The sequence below is a fragment of the Nomia melanderi genome, chromosome 8, assembly GCF_051020985.1.
Source record: "Nomia melanderi isolate GNS246 chromosome 8, iyNomMela1, whole genome shotgun sequence".
Taxonomy (NCBI): domain Eukaryota; kingdom Metazoa; phylum Arthropoda; class Insecta; order Hymenoptera; family Halictidae; genus Nomia; species Nomia melanderi.
The window spans coordinates 15,571,834-15,591,524 of record NC_135006.1 but is presented as its reverse complement, the minus strand read 5'-3'; the positions used below and the strand labels follow the sequence as shown (position 1 = coordinate 15,591,524).

General features: G+C 49.6%; 2 protein-coding genes across 7 annotated transcripts in view; one reads left to right on the top strand and one right to left on the bottom strand.

Annotated features, from left to right (window-relative positions):
• Positions 1-48: 48 nt before the first annotated feature.
• Positions 49-1,589, top strand: TTLL12 (Tubulin tyrosine ligase-like 12). The gene is given in 6 exon segments (XM_076370023.1): positions 49-91; positions 278-409; positions 482-576; positions 624-713; positions 985-1,456; positions 1,459-1,589. Coding segments are annotated over 6 exon segments (963 nt in total).
• Positions 1,590-13,761: 12,172 nt separating this feature from the next.
• Positions 13,762-19,691, bottom strand: part of pxb (putative Hedgehog signaling attenuator pxb) — a 245,006-nt gene continuing 239,076 nt past the window's right edge. For all 6 annotated transcript variants that reach the window (XM_076369798.1, XM_076369797.1, XM_031969425.2 and 3 more), the window contains 3 exons: positions 17,629-17,740; positions 15,071-15,415; positions 13,762-14,855 (listed from right to left, as the gene is read on the bottom strand). In XM_076369798.1, the coding sequence (XP_076225913.1) occupies positions 14,269-14,855; positions 15,071-15,415; positions 17,629-17,740 (1,044 nt within the window). In that variant the 3' untranslated portion in view covers positions 13,762-14,268. The remainder of the gene's footprint in view (positions 14,856-15,070; positions 15,416-17,628; positions 17,741-19,691) is intronic.

Sequence of the window (19,691 nt, the reverse complement as noted above, 5' to 3'; positions counted from 1 at the left end):
AACATAGTGTTTCTTGCTGTTACAAATTTTAGTAACAGAAAAGAGGTTATGTTTTTAAGTATTTCTATCTACAGAGATCCTGAATTTTCAGGTAAATTTTGGTAGAACTTATTACATTAAACACTGTAACAATTTTATAAAATCTTTTTTATTACTGTGTCATCTAATATTGTTAATTATTTGTAAAACTAACCATTAAACACTATAAATTACAAATGTCAAACCCACGTTACTTTATATGCAATTTCTTCTTCAATTTTTCAGATTATATTTACAGTTTATGAAGCTACAACGTCTAAGCACTACATCTGTGATTATAATTTAGTATTTCATTTATTTAGAATTACTTATGACAATACTAGGGGACTGAATAATTCTGTTTGGAAGCTACTTGTTTCTTCTGAGGAAGGTATTTCAGCGTAAGACTCAAATAACATTTATTTAATGATCCCGTATGGATTTATAATATGAATATTGCTAGACAAAACTTATCAAATATACCAGGTCTTTTACATTCGTATGTGTACATTAATATGTTCTGATATTGAAACTAAGGAGGATGAAAAAATAGAATTCGTAACAAAAGAAATATTAAGATATAACCATTCATATTCTCTATGCAGCAGTTCTGTAGAAGACAGAATGCTATTATGATATATTATGATTGCAGTAGGGTCGGCTATAAATCTAAAGATGATTCCAAATTCAGAACAGTAAGTACTTTTCTTGCATTTACCAGAAGGAGTTACACTTTATTTTATTTCCTATAAAAGATGTTGAATGTGAACAAAAAGTTACTACAGACTTTGTTGAAGGGCAAATAAATGACTCAAAGGCAAGCTACTGTGCTTTCTGCTACTGTGGGTAGCTGAATCTTTTCTTGAGGAAAGCTTTGTACAAACACAGCCAGATGACACTTATTTCTTAACTGGTCACATTGAAGAGAATTTACCAGAAGATTGAAGTACAGGAAGTGGTTCATAGAGACAGGAATTCAAAATTGAAAGTTTTTTCTCAGTATTCATATATAACTTAACATTTAAAAGATCCGCCATTCGAAATAATAGTATTTATTTCACATCTTACGCTTATCTGGCACAGACCGTGTTATATCAGAGATCAGAAATTGGTAAAGTTAAATTCGACGTGCGCTGGTTCATGAAACCCGTGAGATTATTCGCGAACAAAAACTGCTTCCTGAGATTTGCAAATAAGGAGTTCACTTTAAATAATTTCGACGTATACGAACAACATTTCGCGGTTATGAATTATTCAAAAGACACCCCATTTTACCACGTGAAATGCGCGGAATTCACCGCGGAGCGGAAGAAATTCTCGTGGCAAGAAGAGATCGAGTCAAAAATGTTACACATATTGCGGGAATTTTTTAAGACCGCGACCTCCGTGGCTCTACCAAAGGGAATCGCGGAGAGTCTTCAGATGAGGGTCGCGCACGCGTCAATCTAATGTTCGCATCGAAAAAACGGGACGCGCGTAAAAAGGCTTGCGAATGCTACTCGCGTTTTTACGACATCTTCAGATGCGTATTCCTGGATGACGTTAATCAAGAGGTACTTTACAATCTTTGATGACAATTAGATATTGCAACGGATGAGAAGTAGGGATTGTTTAAGAGGCCAGTGGTCCGATAAATATCGAGAAACTATTAACGATCGTTCCGTGGTCAGTACCATGACCGAAACACATTTATTTATTCAAAGCTGTCGGCGACTACCATCTCGTATGCGATAATGAGCAGAAGTAGCTCCGGTAAATCTGCATGCACCGACGTTAAGGGTACGTTTGCTCCGTAAATAATTCGCACTTCCCATAACTTGACGCTGCAACGGGAAGACTGCCGGTTCTACCTAATGGAATAATAAACGAGGGAGCAATTGGAACAGTTTCATGACGTCGGGCCACTTCGGTCACCGTGTAATGTTCGCTTCTAATGCACGGTCGCATGCTTAATGCAGAAAGAAGCGTGTGGCGACGTGAATCGCGACACAGTGGGGACCTCCATTATTCGAACTAATGTCTCCGTGAACTGGCACTATTCGGCCGAGGGAATATTCGGCTAATGAGACACGCGAATAATGAAGACCCTACCGTACGATCTTTTTACTCGGTTCGAGGAAACTCGAATGAATTTGTAATAGAGATCCGAATACGAACGAAACGTATATCGTCGCTTCTGCCTTCCATTTTCGCGTTTATTTATTGATGAGACGTTCCACAAAATCCAGTGCAGCAATTTTTGGAACGCGAACTCCGAATTTCGATTCGGTTTTTGCCCTTTTTTCTCATTAACAACCGCGAACCGGGCGCAGAAGATAGAACATATCAGTTCGCGATTCACAATTCGTTCCGGCGGCGACACCATAATCAACCGCAACAATCGTTTTGTTTCGCGTCGCCATCGGATCGAATCACGCGCATCGCTAACAATCATTTGCAACAACAATGAACCGTGCCGTCGTATTTTGTTGACCCCTGTTTCGTTCGTTATTCGATTATATCACAATGAATTCGACGCGGATTGCTGCTGTCCCGGAAAAAGCTTTGTCATCGCACTTCCCGGCGCGACCGCGTTGCAATTATGCGAACGTATCGACGCCCGAATGCAACCAATTTAATGCCGTTCCACGCCCGAGCAACGCGGAGGCTGCTTAAGGTGCTCTATCTATCGATCACGCCAGACGCGACAGCCCGATAATCCTCTGAAGAAAGTTATTACGATTGAAATCAGGAAATCGGAAATCGTTGGTCTCGGTGACTCGGTGTGGAAGTGGAAAACCCGATTATTTATTCGCGATAATAACTCGTCGCGGCTGACAACAGGATGCCGCTTGGCTGTTCGACTATTCTACAGTTGTCAGAGCCGGTCTGCGCTATCAAAATATCAAATCAGTTCCTTCCGCTGGTGCCCGATTTAACCAGCCCGTGCAAACGTAATCTGCATTTCAATGCTATTCGGGACACATTTTTCCCGCGGCCGGGAATTTAAAACGCCCCCTGTGATCGACGCGTCAATCGGAACAGGACGGAGCGGCGAATGATTCGTGCGGGCGCAATGCAGTGTCGTGATACCTGTCCCGAGTTTTTCGCGGCGCGATGGAGGCCGATTATTTTTCAGCCCGCGAAACCACCCCCGAAGGGGTGCGTGCGGCTCCGCCAGGTCGGCCTCGTTCCATCGTGACGTGCATTCCCGAATGTCCGCGTCTGGGGTTCGCCGCGCGTGCACCTTTGCACGCCGGCTCCGCGGTCGTACGTTCCCGCGAATTACGTCTCGTCTGGAAAGATGGCCGGGCACCGCCGTCAATTCCAAGCGGGCTTCAACGACGGCGGCCCGGCTGGTAATCACGGCAATTAAGCAAATGAGTTCCGCGTACAAGGACGTCGATAACGAGGGCGTCACAGCGCTCGAGACAAACGGAGCGGATTCGCGGCCGCGTCTCGTCGCCCTACGCTCGCGTTCCCCACCCCCGCGACGTCCGATGCCCGACGTCTTTTTCTTTCGTTTTCACCGGTAACGACAGCCCGAGCGACGCCAACGCGTTCGTGGTTGATACCGACACCGCGATACCACGATCCTCCCTCATCCCCGTCCACCACCTCCAAGATTGATATCGAGAAGTTGAAATTGCCGTTGCCCCTTTATTTCCGCGGAGCCACGTGTAGCCTGTTATTTCATTGGTCGCGAGCGTTGATCCCTGCTCGGCAATTTCGTGCCCGCCGACCGTAATTTCGCAATTTTGTTTCAACCTCCCCGCGACGCGTCTCGGAAAGAATTCGCCGGCTACCGTTTGCTCAATTGTCCGACCCGTTCGACTGTTGTCCCGCGAGTAAAAGAGAAAGAGAAACGACTTCGCCATTTACCTAATGCCGTCTCTCGACGAGTCGCAATTCGGGGGAGGGCACCTGAAACGGCACGCCGCAAAAATTAGTCCGGGACCGCACTCGGGACAGTGTACCGAGCGGTTTCGGCCATTTCATGCGTTCCTTTCGTTCGCCGAAATGAGACGGTCGCGCGGAGGGTGGGGGGCGACACGGTAAGCCACCGCGGGGATAAAAACCGTACGAATGAAAGTACGCCGCGCAATTAGAGGCGCGCCGCGCGCGGTCGGCTGGCCGGCGCAAGTTTCGTGTCCCGTCGCGATAAAAGTGGCTGCGGTCTCGACGCGGCAGTGGCAACCGGTCCCTGTCTGGAACGGTATTAAAAGTCGCTCGGTTGCGGATCGTGCCCGGACGCGGCCGTTTCTTTCCGCGGACTTGAGCCCCGTACGATCGGAGAGGGCGTCGTCCCGGCGTTTTACGTCTCAAGCAAACGCGACATCCACCCCTACGTCGAAATCCCCGTTTATTGTTAATTAATGCGCTTAATTGTTATTTCATGCGCGGTAAGTATGACGCATACAGTCCATTACGGGCGAGTTTGTCCCGAGGAAATTGCGGAACAACCCCGTAAAAAGTCTCTTCGCGGCGCACGGAACCGGTGGAACTCGTCGGCGGAGCCCGCCGCGAGAAATGACTTTTTTTATCGGACTCCTCCCCCTCCCCCGGTCGGGGGAGAACGCCCATCGCGCGTTTGCTCCGCTTTTTCGAGGATGTAAATTTTCTTGCGCCCTGCCTTCGCAGAAGAACCGCGCTGCTCCTTAACGACGGGGCTCAGCCCGTGCCTCGTAATTTCAACGCGAAACGAATACCCCGCACGGGATCTTCTCGTTAATGTTCGACGCGCTCGCTCGAGCTGTCGAGGATTATCGGTTTTTGGCGTTCCCACCCATCATCCCCCCGTCGGATTTCGCGCCCCGAGCGAATATTCGGACGCGCGCATCGCTCGAAAATTCGATCGACAGTCGAAAACGCGTACCGGGGCATCATTTCGGTATCATTCGGAAGGGAGATACGTCGATTGTAGTACGTCGATCTTGTAAATTATTAAAAAGGAGCCGGTTGAAAGGTCCGAAAGGGGATGCGTCCCGGCGTCCGGCCACGGAATATAAAACAAGCCGCACGAGTTGGACTTTCTCCTCGTGGACGTCGTGTCCGGCCATTCGACCCTGCATAAATTTTCGTCAGACCAATTTCTTCCGACTGCTCTCTCCGAGGAAAGGGACAGCATTTTTGCGGGACATCGCTGCCTTATTTAGTGCCGCTCGCCGCTCCTCCTCGTCTGTCTATCTCGGTCGTCTTTTCGTTTTTACGCGCGCGCGACGCCACCGTCGGTTTTACGAGGACGATAGGAATGCAAATTTTTATCGTGCGGAACATCGTGTGCCCGATTGTTCTAGATTTTAACTGGTCCGCGTCGCGGGGATCGTTTGTAATTTATGCGACAGCGAAGGGATCGACTTTGAACGGCGCTAAGTTTCGTGCCGAGGCGACACCCCCTTCTTGTTACTTCAAGTGGGCGGATAGTTTCAGACAGACGATACGCACCCCACAGTGTCAGACATCTTTACCAGACGGAAGATCTCCCTTCTTAGCTGGAACACGCGTTATTGCGCCCTGGAAAGGGGCCATCTTTCGGCGTTCCTTATGGCGGCCCGTTTCGCTGTTAGCTTCTCTTTCGCCCTTCAACTGCACACGCTCCTGCCGGTTACCCCGCGTCGCCTGCGGGGAACAGGCTTCATTACGCTTCCATAAATCATGACCGATGTACGCTATACTCATCGGCGCGACGGTAGGTATCGCGCCATTATTAATTACCACCGAGCGATGCCAACAAAAACGAGGCACAACTGGCCAGACGTAAACGAGCGGCTCGCCGGATCGCCGCGCCTGGTCACGCAGGGGTGAAAGATTCAGGGGAACCCTCGCGATACGCGATACACACCGGAAATCTTGGCAGAGGCGCGCCGCTCGGTATTTAATTAGTTAAACAAACTGACCGTAGTATTTGTTCGGCGAATTTTTCGAAATCAATCGCTCGAAAAAGCGGCGCGCGTTCTTTGTTCCGCGGGAAATTTTGGCCGACTAGCGCGATCCGCTCGATCGCGCGGAATTGCGGGCAGAACGACTCTTGTCGCGGAGCATGGATTAACCGTGCGTTCGACCGTGCACGCGCGCGTTCTCTCTGTTGCTTCGTCACTTTGACAAAGGGTTTCGAGCGGTGAAACGGGATCGAATAGCGTCGAGAGGGCAGCCGCGATCAAAATATCATTATTTCCCGTTTTACACCCTTCGGAACTCGATAATGCTTTCCCGTAATTGACTCGCCTCAATGAATGACCGCGGCACGCGGTACTATCGTCATTGTGGGTAATGACAGGATTAAAACAACGTTCCGACCAATCCGGCCGGCATTTAATTATTAGCGGCGCCGGCTCCCGCTCTGTCCGCGCCTGACACCGCGGCTCGATTCCTGGGTTGTATATTCAGAACGGAGCATTTTATTGACCGACCGGACAATCGAGTCGCATATTTACACGTACGGCAACGGACGCGGGTCGGCGCCCACCATCCCCAGTAATTGAAATTTAAAACGTCCCGAAATCCGGGGATTACATCGCGCTCGCGTCGCGCCCCATCCAAGTATGTACTATTTCCGTTCGTCCATTCCTCTCGTACGGCACTATACGCTTCTGTCGCGTACGATGGAAAGTGTGACATTGAAGGTTACAAAACGGAATCGATTCGCTTTCCAAGGCCAACGTTTCGCAACCCCTTCCGCCAGCTGGTCTACATTTCGAATGAAATGGAAGTAGAAAATGAAAATGGATGAAAATCGATCCCGTGCGTCGTCGGGGATCCTCGTTTCAGGATTTCTCGGAGATATTCATGTCGCTGGATCGCGTTCAACCGCCGAACAAAACGGGACAAGGTCCGCGCGGCTCCCGTCCCGCTCGTTTGCGGCCGAGAGCTTCCTAGAGTAGTGATTATCGCAGGGAAAACGTACGAAAGCTTCATTACACCGGCGGTTACATTATGTACGGCACTTGAAACGGCCGGAACGAGCACACTAGGCCGCAAGGCGGGTCCGTAAGCGTCTGGCCACGGCGCCACCTTCCTTTTCACCGAGCTCCTTAAAACGCGAGAAAGCCTCCGCTCTGAAGAGTCCGCTCCTCCACTTCGTCCATTGCGCAATTAGCGTCGCCACTGGCTTTTCTTTTCTCCGTCGTGGTCCGTTTTCAAGCGGCGCGGTGCGGTGCGGGGACGCGCGAATTCACCGCGTGTACACACGCGCCGCGCGTCCAGCGCGTTAATTGCTAGCCGACCCTCCACCGACGGACCGACCGCTCTAATCTTCCGAGCGGGTGAAGGCGAACCGGCGAAAATAGAAAAAGAACTAGGCCACCCGATGGGACCGCGGTTCTCAAAAATGTAGAAGCTTTGCATGCGAAAAGTTGTCCCCCAGTGCGACGCTCCGACATCCGAGGAAATGGGGCTGGGCTCTCGTCGTCTCTTGAATACACTACAAGATACGTTTGAATCCTGAGATTCTCCCTTTCATCTTTATCTTTCCTTTTTATCGAAAGGATCGAAATCGCGGCGCCGACTCAACCGTGGATCCCAGTCACCTAGATCTTTTTTGGGATCGTCGTGAACGTTCGCTTTTCCACGAGAATATTTTTGCCCTGGGGACGTAGTGAATCGAATTGAAACTTTCGAACGCGTATTTCGTACGTTTTCTATATGTGTGCAAAGCTGCGAGTGAACGATTGTTTTTAAAAGAAAAGGTTCTGTTGTAACTCGATACTCGCTGGAACGAGGATTGCAACACACCTCGTCTGGTATTCGAGATAATTTTTTAAAGACGACGAGATCCAGTTGTCGCAACTTCCACCGGTCTCTTCACTCCGCAACGAAATTATTTCCACTTACTTGTTACGAGGGCGATATAATACAGCGTCTTGAATTCTTCGCGATCCCTAGCTCGTTAAAGACGCACGAACTGGCAGCTATAATCTACTTACGGACCGAGCAGAAAATCTGTCCCTTCGAGGGGTGGATTTCGATTAAGGGAAGAAAATTCAGCCAGCAGCCGGGCAACGAAGGCCGGCCGTCTTCTTTGTACGGCGGTATCAAAGTTGGAAAGTTGTCCGCGCGTTTCATTTAAATAGAAACATCTCGCTAGGAGCTACAAACTGTTTAATTAAACGGCAACTTAGGGCCGAACAATACGGCCGGTGTCGTTCGCGGAAATTTAATTTAAGCCGAAATATTGCGGGGGTTCAGGTTAATCCCGACGCGGAAAGAAGGCAGCAGAAGCGGAATTTTATGCGCGGGCTGCTCGTTCTACTCACCGGTTGCGTCTGATTTTCATTAATATTGATCATCGCGAGCTGCTCAGTCATGCGGTTCTTGTTTGCATCCAGCCGCCCGTTTCTCGCGCCACCTCGCCCCGCGAGCATTTCGTTCCGACACGGACCGTTCCCACCGTTCGCGTCCTCTTAAAAAGCGATAATTAATTTCTTTCCATCTTACCTTAATTAATAACTTTCCGCTGATACAAAGTCGACGACCTTGAGTAGTAATGAAAATTCGCAGAGCGTAGTACGGGCTTTCAGTAGCTCGACTGAAGGGTTCATCGAAAAATTAACGGAAACAACAGAGCGAACGGTTGATTCGATTGTCTATTACGTTCCCCGACTACTCCGGGGGTTAGGTCGTGCCTTCGTTTAATTAATTTCGCTGCCCCAGCGATCCTCTCTCTCTCTCTCCGATAGCAAGTTCCCACGGTGCCGAAACGAACGAATCCGTTTCGAATATTATGATCAATGGCCCGGCCCGACGCAATCCCGGGACACTCTACCGGCGCATAATCAGATTTCCAGTATTTTCTTCCACCCCCGTGGAAATTCGCGGTTCGGTCGAGCGCGTCGACCCGTTGATTTTCAGTGACGATCGAAACTCGATCTCGGACGCGTTAACCGTGCAATTCCGATCGGTACTTTCGCTGGCCGCCGCTGCCGCGGCGAACAGTTGGCCAGCTGCTCGACGAGCTTTCATAAACGCATTCGTAACGATGAAATGTTTATTCCCGTGACAAACGATTTCCCAATGAAATTTGCATTCGCGCCAACCGATGCGTGGCTAATGGAAAACATGCGCGCGAAATTGGACCCCGCGATCCCGTTATTCCTCCGTTTTCACAGATTACTCACGGTCGCTTTGCCCCGCGCCCGATAATGAATATTTAAACACCGCGGACCCGCGTTTTTCTTACTTCGAAAATGTTGCTCGTTGAAATTTTCAAACGATTTTAATGCGAACTGAAATCCCCGGCGACCGAGTTCGGGCGAGGGATACGATCGGGAAGGAAGGGATGAAATGACGCAGCCGTTCCTGTGAAATTGAATAGTAAATCGTTTATTAATACGAAGGTGTGATAGTGTCTCGAGTTAGCCTTGGCCGACATTCGTGATTAGAGTGAACCTGTGATACCATAAGGTGAACGAGTGTGATAGACGTTGGTATTTTTTTTTTTGTTTTCTTTTGTCGTTTTAGTTTCTTCTTTCTTAAGTGATGTAAGAGATAGATGTTAGAGCTAGTTACCCTGTTCTGCGAGCTGGTGTTCTCCCCATCGATCGGGCCGATTTCACGTGCTCTTTACGATCCACGTTCAAACGATTCACCGGCTTTTCATCATTCCCTCCCCTTTGGACTATCGATCTTTCACCCTTACCTCTGTTCACCCTTCGATTCACACGGCCCTCAGCCGATCATCCACGGTTAGACTGCAACGCGGCACGATGGAAAAGGAGAACGCCCGTGCAAGCTAACTTTCAAGTGTACTACTTGTTATCTTCCGAGGTATTCTAGTGCCTATGTTTCGTTACTTTTTTTTCCATTATCTGTCCTCTGTTTTCTGCCTATATCGCTAAATCGCAGCTAAAATTAGCGAGACTGTAGGGGAGGAACGCGGCACCCCCGTATACTCCCGATTCGAACCCAATAATAAATAAGAATATTTCGTTTTCTTTTTTCCGCGACTCGTATACGCGTTCCGAGCTGGGAAGCGGATCATCTGTCGGTTCCGTTCTCGTGCCTTCGCTTTCATTATCGCGCGTTCCGTTACCTTCCATATCTCCGAGTATCGGACCTGACCAAACGTTCACATAATCGAACGAAATAAAACGATAAGGTAAAAGGAACTCCTCGGTTTCTTCTTCGATCGCTGCTCAATAATGATTAATAATAATAATAATAATAATAATAATAATAGTAATAATAATAAAATTAATAATAATTAATACGTTACACGCGTTACGCATTAGCGTCAATATAACAATTCTTCGTTTACGATAAAGTACGTGGTGGCGAATATAGATTGCAGGCTGCCGGGGGGAATACAACGACGTCCCCGTCTCTTTAAATAAGAACAATGATAATAAATTAGGTTCCGTCGTACCTACTGTACACGCGTATTCTGTGTATACATATTTATATATATATATACCGCATATATATAAAAAACGACCTTGAAAAACGTGTTTGACTAACATGGACGTAAAATCGTACAAAAGCGTTTGTCCTTCCTCTAATTCCGTCGTGCGTTTCCCTCGACATGGTTTTCGAGCGAGCGTTTTCCGCGTGCTCTTACCCTCTTTTTCTCTTTCTCTCTCTCTCTCCCTCTCTCCCACTCTTTCTCCCCCCATCCCTCGTCGCTCCTCTCGCACTCTTTGATTGTACGCGTCTTTGATCATAACGTGACTGGTCGTGCGCTCTCGTTCCCCGCGATGTAAGTACATGTAACACCATTTACGGTTCACCTTTAGTTTCGCCCGCGAATTCGCCATCCCCCTTTCTCGCCCATCGCCGCCCGTAATCGATAACGCGGCCACGTTTCGCGGAAAACAAGGACGCCACGGACAGGAATTTCCGATTCGATCCGGGGTACCGTGCCGGTGAAATTATTTGCCCGTGATCGCACGAAGTTTCGCGAAGCCGGTGCTTCATTTTATCCCGAATTCTCTGGCGAGGTTTCACTTCGGATGGGGAACAAGAAACTTGCCCGCACGTAATAACGCTCGCTTCCGACGCGACTTCTTTGAGAAATAAGATTTTCACCGAGACAAAACGAACTCCGCGGAAACGACCCGTGCAACGAAAAGAATACGATTTTCATATATTAACGAGCCCGATGAGTCGACCCTTGGAATCTCTTTAGAGACGGGTTCGATGAACCGGTGCAATTCGGAATGTTCACCGCGCGACGGGATGATAAAGACAGATTCGGAGCGGGGATGATCGAGAAGGCGAAGCTCGGCGGGCACGTGTCTGCTTTGTGTGTCCCGCTACTACACACCTCATTCTCCGGGTCGTACATATAAAATTATATTTACAACAGAGTGATCTTTTTTTCTTCGTCGTCGTGAGGTATTCGCTCTACATGCATCTAAAGAGTGTACAGTACCAAGAAGCGGAAGGGAGGTGTCCCGGTGTGTGTCCGGGAGCAGGCCGCTTCGCAGACGGCCCGTTTTAAATAATTCAATCATCGCTCTCCGCCGCACTCTCAACCGTTCTTCCTCTTTTTCCCTCTGTTACTCTCTCTCTCTTTCTCTCGCACTCCCATCGTTCACGCGTAGCCACTGTGTGCGCACTGTTACATTGCGCCGCCCGATATAAATAATTTAAAAATTATATACTTTGTTTTTATATATATTAAATTCAATCTCTGTTCCCTCGCACGTCACACACGCCCATGCACACGAGAAAGTTTCCGATAACGATATGGTACAGCTATGCTACACACCGGAGGAATCCAAATGCTTCTCTCATTCTCTCAAGTTACTCTCTCTCTTTCTCTCTCTCCCTTCGCTTCCTGTTTCGTATTTACAACGGGGTCGCTCGCGAATAGTTCTCTACATTCTTACAGTTACAATATGTATATATATATATATATATATATATATGTATATATATATGTATATATATATATGTATATATATATATATATATATATATATGTATATATATATGTATATATATATATATGTATATATATATATATATAGGTATGGTTGATTCTGTATATTGTATGTATATGTATCAGCACGTGCCTGTACGGGCTACAGTTGTACCAAAGTAAACTGACTGTTCCAGACTACTGTCCCAACAACGACGCGCTACGATCGATTCATCGCTGGACGGAAAATTAAGCAGTCGCAACGTGAACTTTTAAAATTCCGCGATTCATCGTTGAGCAGGGAACTCGAGCAATCAATCGATTCCGTTCCAACTGCAGCTAGAACACTTTTCCTTGATTATCCTTTTCTCCTCCCGAGTCAGTCCGTCTGTCTGTCCGTCTCCGTCCGTATGGCAGCGCGATCGAGACGTCTCGCGAGCGGAAAACCGTGCGACTACCGTAAACTATAATAAGAATCTATTATCGCGACAGTGTCGATAACACTGGCGAGGAACTTGACGATTTCTCGCGAACGGTAGAAAGGACAAAGATTAAATCCTGCGAGGTTATTATTCCCGGTGCCAGTAACGCGCGCAGGCGTGCGCGTGCGACTCCGTTCTTCCGCGAAAATTGCTCGCGTAAAGGCGATTCCGTCAAAGGAATCGTCTCGCGTATTCAAAGAGACGGCGACGACAACGACAAGGACGACGACGGGGTTATCGTTGCTTAATCCGTCGCGATACGCGGGCCGAACCGTTGTCTGCAACATCCAAGGTAACCATCCGCTCCGAGGAGCGGCTTTGCGAATACAAGACGAACAGGAAGGGGCTCGCAGAAAGAACACTATGCATTCTGTTTGCAAAAGCGGCAAGACTTTCGCGTAAGCTCAACCCTGCGTAACCCTCCTCCTCGCGATGGTTTTTCTTATTCAAACCAGCCGCCAATATCGCGCGAGATTGCGGGAATAGGAGCAGCTCCTTTTCCCCTCTTCGGCGTTTGTTCGCGTTTCTGGATCCTGTTCCTGCCTGTTACGGTCTATCCGTGCTAACGGTAATTACCGTTTTGTAATTGACGAAGGAAAAGATTGCAACTTGACACGTGGTGCTTATTATATACTGGGTGTAACTACTGTGCGCCCGCGTAGTGTTTCCGTGTGTTTATGTGTGTGTGACAGTGTATGTGTAGGTATACGCTGGTGTGTACGTGCGTGTTTTCATGTCGCTACGAAGTCAGGGTGAGTCGCTAGGTGCATGAGAAGGTATTTAGGTGCTATTTTACAATCCGATCGATGGGCAAATGGAAACGCGCGAGCACGGTCACGCGAATACATTATTTTCGCGCGGTCGTATCAAAGTGTTTTGTACGAAACCGGTTGGCAGATTACGTTCAGTCGTGGGCAGTCTTTACGGATTCTTATTTAGGATTATTTTGGCAGTGGATCGGTTAACCTCTCCCGGCTTGTTTGTCACTCCCCCCAACCCTTGCGCGTCCAGCTCTCCGACAGTTTTTCGCTTCCCCGTTATTGAAAAACGCATTGGCAGCATTTCCCGTAAAGGTAGTCGCACGTCCCGCGCGAAACTCGTCAGCGTTCGTTCTCTTTTTTTTTTCCGCTTTTCTCTTTCTTTTAAAATCACCACCCGCGGGTGTAGCTCTACCTCTTGTATAAATTACAAACTAGAAGGCTAAAAAATCGAAGTACTTGTTTAGCGTCCTTTGGTACCAGCCTGAGTCTCATTGGATTACAAATTATCCGTTTAAATAGTTCTCGCTAAATCACTAAGAGATCACTGTTTTCCGTGAGTGTTCCACCCCCTCCCTCGACTACCCCGTAGTCTGGCCATCACGTTTAACAGTCTTGCTATTGCTCTTTGCTCGTATCACCCACCCACCCCCGTTTTCCCCGCAGAAAATCGTTCGACCTACGGACCTCGTTTCCGTCGGTTACGGTCTTCCCTTTTCGTCGAACACTGTTCGCCGTACACTAAAATTACTCGCTATATCACGCGCAACAATGACAAGAAAAAAAAAAAACTGGAAAATATAAGGGCAGGGGAACGCAAGCACCTCGCGTACGAAAATAAAATTCTCTCGTCTACTGCGGTAACACGGGACAAAAAAAAAATAAACAATAAAACAAACGACGCCTAAAATAAATAACGCGAACGGGAACGCAGGATCACTACTTTTATCTCGAAAAGTACTACAAGCTTCTCTCGAACGGACGATCGAACTACCGTCCACGCGGCGTGTCGTGTCTTTCTATTTCCCTTTCGCTCTCTCTCTCTCTCTCTCTCTCTCTCTCTCAGCCTCTCGTTCTCTCACTTTTTCTCTCGTTCGCCCGAACTCGATCTATCCCAGGAACACACCGTGTTTCACGCGATCATCTAGGTCATGACGGTCGTGATGGTCGATCATTAGGACACGATGTAGTCCGCGGAATGATGAGAATGATGAGAGTTCCGATGCTTGTCCTTCCTGTGGTTCGTCCTCGAGTTGCTGCTCCGGGTGCCGGTGGTACCGGTGGTCCCGGAGGTGTGATGACTGTACCCGCTGTCGCTGCCGAAACTGCTGTCCGGCTGGCCTTGGTACAGCCTGCCGGAAGTGATTTGATCGCCGTCCCTGGGACCGTAGTACACCGGTTGCGTGTACTTGTCCTCGTTGTAGAGACGATCGGTGGGCTGCGAATAGGTGTCCGAGTACTCGCCGCCGACCTGCGTGTAGACCGGCGCGGGCTCCTGGCTCTGGAGCCCGTAATAGTCCGCGCTGTACTGCGCGGAATACTTGTACTTGTCGTTCGACTTGCGGGACCTGTCCTTGTTGCTTCTGCTTTGGCTGGAGTAGTGATGCAGAGGACCCAGCACCGGCACGCTCTCGTACGGGTTCTCCTCGACCCTGAGGGCTTGCGTGGCTGGCATTGGGGGCACGAAGTAAGGTAACCTGTGGGCCACCGATGGGACGGACTGTTGTCGTTGATTGCTATTCGTTCGTGTGCCAGCTACGCCTGAAAATCGGTCGTACGCGTCAGTAATCGTTCTTCCTGTGCTCCCAGGGGTAGTTCTGACAGGTGCTATTCGAACGAATCAACTTGTTCACCGGATGGATAGTTCGCGAATGAAATGGAATGGTATTCTTTTAAGAGATCGAGTATCGTGACTTGAACCCAAGGAAACGAGTTTACGGATGCTAGCGTGCGTAAGACGGGCGAAGGTTCTTTACCAGCGACGCTAGGATAGAGCTGAAGTAACGCGTCCAGCAGCATCCCCTCGTGGAACTCTCCCATGTCGTGGTTCTTGTCTCTCCTGCGTCTGTCGAGGCTTCTGGGGCTTCTGCCGCGTCTCTCCCGCGGTGGCCTGCCACCGGCCGGACACGTGTCCCAGGTGGGACCGCTCGAGGTGAGCATCCTAGCCTCGGACGGCTCGCCGACCGAGAGCTCGTCCTCGGCGAACTCGTCCTCGCTCGCCGGCTTCGACGACGAGGCCGGCCGATGATGATGCCGATGATGATGGTGTAGCCGGTTCCGAGCGTTCAGCTCGCTCTCCTCGTCCGTTTCCTGATGGTCCCCTGCAAACGGATGAATAATTTATAAGCACCCGTGTGACATACGCTCGACCGGACGGACCGAGCCAGTAATTAATTAGATGCTCCGTTAATTAATTAAACCGGCAACCCTTTTCTCGCGTCAAAGCCACGAACTTCGCGGGAAAAACTTCCGATTTTCATTGAGTTATTGGTATCATGATTAATTAATCGTACCGCCCGATCGATCCACTGAAAACGTTCAACGGGTCCGCGCGATACGGATCGTCGGGAGTAACTACGGGAAGCCGAGCGTGTTATTGCGTCGTCGGAAATCTAGAAACGGAACGAACATTTTTTCTTTTCCAGATTCGAATTCATTCGCCCTTCCTCGCACTCGATTCGCGACTTCACCTTTCGATCGTGGCAACTGATCGACGTGTCACCTCGAATGGAAATCAATACCCGTCGAAATCATTAAAAAGGAACGGGTTCGTTAAACAGAGAGTGGATAATCTCCGATATCTTAATTGAAACAGGTATCCTCGACGTCAGGCCAGAACGGCCGATTCCTCGGTCGATTCGATCATTTCATTCTCTCGACGATCCATCGTGAATAGAGAAATAAAAACGTCGAGCGACGATAATTCGAAGGAAGATGCCTTTAATGGAGAAACAGCGTCAATAGTGGACGGAAGTTTATCGATTGGCTCTAATCGACGTTAAGTTTGCTCTTTGACAACCCCAGAATCTCCGGAGGCGTTCCACCCTCGCCTCGTTCCGCGGGACCACGCCTGTTTACAGACAGAGATGCAGCGAAAGAAACGGAACGAACTCGTCTTGTTTGTCGTAGTTGCACTTTTAATCTCCGGCATTGTGTGCACCCTTTCTCGTTCATCGCTAGCAGGCCGACGCGACCTAGCCTGGTTTCCCCCGGAGAGCCAAAATTCCGCGGAACGAGGCGGACGTTCGTTGCCGTCGCGGAATCATTTAAAAGCTGCGAAATATATTTGCGCTTCTAGCAGCGTCGCGCTCCCTCCGAGAAAGAGACGGAATCACTTATGTTCGAGCGGCGCGTATCTTCCGAATGTAAAGCTCGTCGATGACGAGCGGGACTCGCGCGGTTCTCCGGCAAAAAGAGTTCGAAAGTTCCCGCAGAGTTCGGCTCGAACTTCTTTCCCCCGAAAGGGTTCGCACCGGGGACAAGACCACCGCGCGGCTGACGTTAACCAAGACAAATTATCGTTCTCGTGAGCAAGCCGAACGCGATCTCTCCCCGTGGATCCCGGTACTCGTGTACGTGTACAATGGTCGTCGCACGGCCGTGTGTACATTCGATTACCGCGTCCTCCCGTCAAACGTCGAAAGTCTCATCACCATGCTAATTAGCCGTCCGACTAATGGGCAAGTATAAGTCACAGGTCGCGTCACGGTTATCTCCTTCCAGCAAAGGCCGCGCTGGTAGGGGCGACCGGTACACGGCTAGAGGGGAGCGAGGGGGAAAGGGGTGGCAGGCTATCAAGATACCGGCCAAGGGGGAAGGAGCGAGATACACGGGGAAGAAGATGAACAGCTTCCGATTCAGTTCTAACGGAGATTAGACGCCGACCGGTGGCCAGCTTCATCGCCGACAGTCCATCGAATTAATAGGAAGATAAGCGCTCGAAAAGAAGCATCGCGACCGTGATAGCGACGCGGTAAGCGATACGGTCGTCCTTTCGGAAAAATCGTGGCGAACGTCGGTGGACGTAAAGGGTTGTTCGTCGACGGGCTGAATCTTGAATCGAACGTGTGGTCACAACGATGCTTTCCAGCTTCCATGCAAAATCCTCGGTTGACGGAGCACGAGAGTTAGGAAAAACACGATCAGAAACAACACTTTGAAGTGAAAGGGGTTTGAAGAACAACAAACTAGCGAGCCAGTGTTAGCTGTGGTTAAGAGCAAAGTGCAGCCGGTGCCGGCAGGACCGCGCGTTAATCGCGAGTTAAGTCGGCCGACCGGCAGGCGGAGCAGGCAGAGCAGGCGAGCCTTGGAATCTGTTCGCGGATCGTACCTATGCTCCCTCTCGGCAGGGTCGAGGCCGAGGATCGCGCGACCATCCGCTTAGTCCTCAGAGGTGAGTCTCATCTAGAAGGAGACCGTGCGATTTGAACGCGGGTTCGAAACGTTTCGAGAAGGTCTTCGTGGAAACCGTGGGATAGATCTCTAATAGCGCGAACGATCGTCGGATCGTGCGTTACGAATGGAAGTTACTTACCGTTGCTGAGCTCCTCGTAGACAGGGTTGTACAGATCCTGAGACGTGTAAGGATCGGGACCAGGACTGCTGCACACGAACACGCCTCTACCGGTATCCTTGACGTCCAGCATCTGCCGTGACAATGAGAAATCGTTAGTCCTCCCGCTTTTTCCCCGGCGATCGGTTTTATGGCTATCGCGCGGGGGTGGCCGGTGGGCCGATATCCATGCCAAGGACCACGTGGCAGCCGCGAAAGGAGCCGCTCGGAACGCGCGCGCCGCGAAGCGAGACGTAATAAGGAGAAAAGGAAAGCCCCTTAACGCTGCGAACGGCCGGCTTAAGGACGAGGAGCCTCCGCGTAAACGCTCGTTTAAACCAGTCGTTCCACCTTGGAACTCCCCGCGTATTCGCATTTGTAAAGCAACGCGGCGCTGAATGAGGTACGGTCGTCCTCGCTTAACAGTCGGATTTTTCGTTGCATAATATTCGCCGGATAATCCGTATTATTTGTTGGAGATTCCCCCGATTCTTTATCCGTATCTCTTTGTCGCCTTTTGTCGTTGGAACCTCACTTCCCGGTTTCGCGTTCTATCGCGCGACGTTCAACGCGGAAAACTCAACGTTCGCCCGGATATTCGGGGTTTCTACTCGCGATTGTTGCCAGTGATTAATACGAATTGGCGGATGATGCGGGACGCGTTGCTATTCTCAACGCGTTTCCGCTGCGTTTCCGGGCAGACGATTAACTCGTTTCTCCGCCCTTGAAGACCCTCGAGATCGCACGAGTCTCTTTCCAGGCTCGATCAGGGAAACGCTGACTCGCCGTGAAGCACGTGGAAGCGGAGGAGTCGAAAGTTAATCCTTAAACCGACGGAGATCCCCGGGAAATAATAAAGGAACGATTCCGACGAGTGATTTATCCGAGGATAATTTTATTTGTCACTCGTAACGCGGGTTCGGCATCGGCGAGGGGTTCACATTTCCGTCGGAAATCACGGCGGACGTGGATGAATTCTGAAGAGGAAGAAAATCCCGTGCTCGTAATTAATTCTTCGAACATGCTGCAGCCAGGGAGCTAAAAAATTCAACGGACGCCAGCAGAAACGGGCACCGACGGCGACGGGATCGCCAGAATACGATGATCGATACGATACAGCACGATTTAACGTGCCGTTCCGGTTAACCTAGTTTCGCGTGTCTCGTCTCGCGACAGCCGGTTTCCGGTTTCTCTGCTATATTCGCGCACGAATTCGTCTAATGGGTCTCGTCATATCGCGTTAACGGGAACAAATGGTGGACGGACCGCGAGATCTTCTTGTTCGCGGCCCACTTTGTGTCTCTCTCTCTCCCTCTCTCTCTCCTTCTCTCTCTTTCTTTCTCTTGCTCCCTCCCTTCCTCTCTGTGACGAACGACCGGAAATGGCGAGACCCCACGACCATGGTTCGCCGACTGCCGAGATATCTCCTTGCCCGTAATGATTCCGAGTTTCCCCGTCCCGATATTTTCATGAGAAAAGAGTGGAAGTGTCTGACGAGCGAAGCTTTGCAACAACGATAACGGAAGGGAACAATAGCGAGAAGAGAGGTTCGAGTACTTTCCAAGTACTTCCTAATAAAATTTGATGGGGTTGATTTTCTGCTACGCTCTCGACGCGACGTTCGTTCGCTCTCCGCGCAGGATGTGCAGCGATGAACAGGTTTAAACTTCGCGCTACGTAATTACTTCCATCACCTGTTCCAGTGAAGTTGTAATTTCGGAGAAAAAGTTGGGAATCGACCGGCGGAGAAACTTGATCGTAATCTGCTTCCGCGAGATGGTGCTTGGCAGGTCCTCGACGATATACGCGGAACATATCGAGCGCGGCTGTTCGAAAATTTTGAACATTTAAATAATTGAACTCGCGGCGTAACGCCTCGCCGATACCATCTCGATTCACCTGACTCTGTGTATTATTACGTAGCTACGTCTAATCTCTCATGATATACATCACCGGGGACGTCCGTGCCAGTTTCCGTGAGGGCACGTTATAATCCAGCAAATTCGAGTTTCTTTCTGGTAAGTTCGGGCATCGTTTGCTCCAAG